Source organism: Lactuca saligna, chromosome 9 (assembly GCF_052625555.1).
Source record: "Lactuca saligna cultivar CGN05327 chromosome 9, ASM5262555v1, whole genome shotgun sequence".
NCBI lineage: Eukaryota > Viridiplantae > Streptophyta > Magnoliopsida > Asterales > Asteraceae > Lactuca > Lactuca saligna.
In genome coordinates this window covers 122,591,930-122,594,326 of record NC_136425.1, presented here as the reverse complement: position 1 = coordinate 122,594,326, position 2,397 = coordinate 122,591,930, and the positions used below count along the sequence as shown (strand labels likewise).

At 40.6% G+C, this 2,397-nt stretch overlaps 1 protein-coding gene across 1 annotated transcript; it reads right to left on the bottom strand.

Annotated features, from left to right (window-relative positions):
* Nucleotides 1–286: 286 nt before the first annotated feature.
* Nucleotides 287–2,114, bottom strand: LOC145016679 (uncharacterized). The gene is made up of 4 exons (XM_078974928.1): nucleotides 2,033–2,114; nucleotides 1,432–1,930; nucleotides 1,190–1,309; nucleotides 287–1,022 (listed from the first exon to the last, which is right to left on the bottom strand). Exons 1-4 carry the CDS (start codon nucleotides 2,112–2,114, stop codon nucleotides 287–289), a joined length of 1,437 nt encoding a protein of 478 aa, XP_078831054.1.
* Nucleotides 2,115–2,397: the final 283 nt, after the last annotated feature.

The window sequence follows — 2,397 nt, the reverse complement described above, 5'->3', positions numbered from 1 at the left end:
GCTCTAGGGGATTGCTTCAGACCGTAGACTGCCTTTTGAATCTTGTAGTAGTGATCAGGGAACTCGATATTTTCAAAGTTGGGAGGTTGTTGAAGGTAAGCCTCTTCTTTCAATTCCCCATTGAGAAAAGCTCTCTTAACGTCCATTTGGTGTACTTTGATCTTTTTGTGGGAAGCATATGCTAAGAAGATTTGGATTGCTTCAATTCTAGCCACCGGAGCATATGTTTCATCGTAGTCAACGCCTTCCAGTTGACTAAAGCCTTTAGCAACTAGTCTTGCCTTATTTATGATAACGCGCCAGATTCATCTAGTGTGTTCTTGAACACCCATCTTGTACTAACAATAGTATGGCCTTGTGGAATAGCAACAAGTTGCCACACTTTGTTTCTTTCAAATTCTTCTAGTTCTTCTTTCATCGCTAAGATCCAATCTAGTTCTAATAATGCTTCATTGATAGATCGAGGCTCGATTGCGGACATAAATGTTGCATAGTGACAATGATCAGATAAATCTTTGGCAGATCGAGTTTGGATACCTGCAATTGGGTTGCCAATAATTTGACATGGTGGGTGATCCTTCATCCACACATGTAGACGAGGCAACAAATGATCAGCAGTTGCGGTTGAAGGAATGTTTTCAATATCAGAGGTTGATTTAGATAGAGAAGGAAGTTCCCCCTGGATTTGTGAACAGCCTGCGAAATCATCTTGACTTGTTGGAGCGGGAATGACATTTTCTAGAGTAGTTTGGAGAGGTTCCCTCTGGATTGCTGTAGGGAGTTCTTCTGGAACCTGAGAAGGTTCCCCCTGGACTGCTGACAAAAGTGATCTTCTGAGAATGGGAGCTTGAGCATCATCAAGTACTGGAACCTTGATGGTTGCGGTATGAACCGGAGTAGAGATTTCCCCCTCAACCGGAGAGGTGAAAGTATTGAGAGATGCTACTTCGGCTAGAGATGGACCAGAAACATCAGCGTATTGTTGTTGATCAGTTGGTGATACAAGAACTTCGAATGGTTTTCTGTTTCAACATGGTCAAAAAGATCATCATAATTTACTTCAACCAGGTTTGGAGGACCTGAGGAAGCAGGAATGTTGCTTTCCATGATGGCAGTGGTTTCAGTAGATGGAGGGGAGTTTCGGATGTAAGAGTCATCGAACTTCACATCAAAACTTTCAATGATTAACCTTGTACGTCTGATGAGAACCCGATATGCAACCTTATTTGTGGAGTATGCTAGAAATATACATTCATCAGACTTTGGTGCAAACTTGTTAAGTTGATCTCTGTTGTTGATCACAAAACATCTACACCCAAAGATGTGAAAGAAACAAACATTTTGCTTGCGGTTGTTGAGACCCTCATATGGTGTCTTGTTGAGGCGTTTGCACACAATGCTTCGGTTTTGAACGAAGCATCCGGTTGCTACAGCTTCAGCCCAAAAGTTGTGGTTGATTCAACAAGAGTGCGGTTCCTTCGCTCTACAACACCATTTTGTTGAGGTGTATACGGAGCTGAAAAGTTATGAGAAATACCTTTTGACACCAAGAAGTTGTTGAGAGGATGATTAGTGAATTCAGTGCCATTATCACTGCAGATGCGTCTTACATGAAGCTTGATCTGGAGTTCTATTTCTTTGATGAAGTTTATTAGATTATGCGGTGTTTCAGATTTGAGTCTAAGGAAGAATACCCAAGTGAAGTGAGTGAAATCATCAACACTAACCAGTATATATTTTTTATGATAGAGACTGGCTACGGTTGATAGACCGCAGAGATCAATGTGGAGATGTTCAAGTGGTTCGGATATGGAGGAGTCAATCACCATAAGGTGACATGCTTTTGACTGCTTACCACATTCACAAGCAAGACATAGAGTGTCATTGTTGAACTTGAGAATGGGTAGACCTCTGACCACTTCTTCAGTGACTAAGGAATTGATGTATTTTAAGTTGAGATGAGCAAGTTTGCGGTGCCATAACCAGCTAACTTCGGATACAGCTTTTGATAGAAAGCACAGCTACGGTTTACCAATGATGAGAGAAACATCTAAAGGATACATGGTGCCTTCGGATCGAGACTTGATTAAGCAAGTGCTTCTATCACTCATCATGATGTAATAGAATTGATCATCAAACTCTACTCGATGGCCTGCCTTACATAGTTGGCCAACACTAATGAGATTGTTTGAGTTTGGATTTTTCAAGACTTCTAAAGTCGATTATTTATTTAGTGATGTGATGTGGCACTTATTTTTGGTCTTCACGGATCAAATTTTTGGCATTACTCAATGTTTTCCGATTCAGATTATTTATTATTCGGGTTCTACCACAGGATGATTTTGTGTTCGCATCTGGTTTACTTCTTATGGTTTCACGAGTTTGAATTTTTGATAT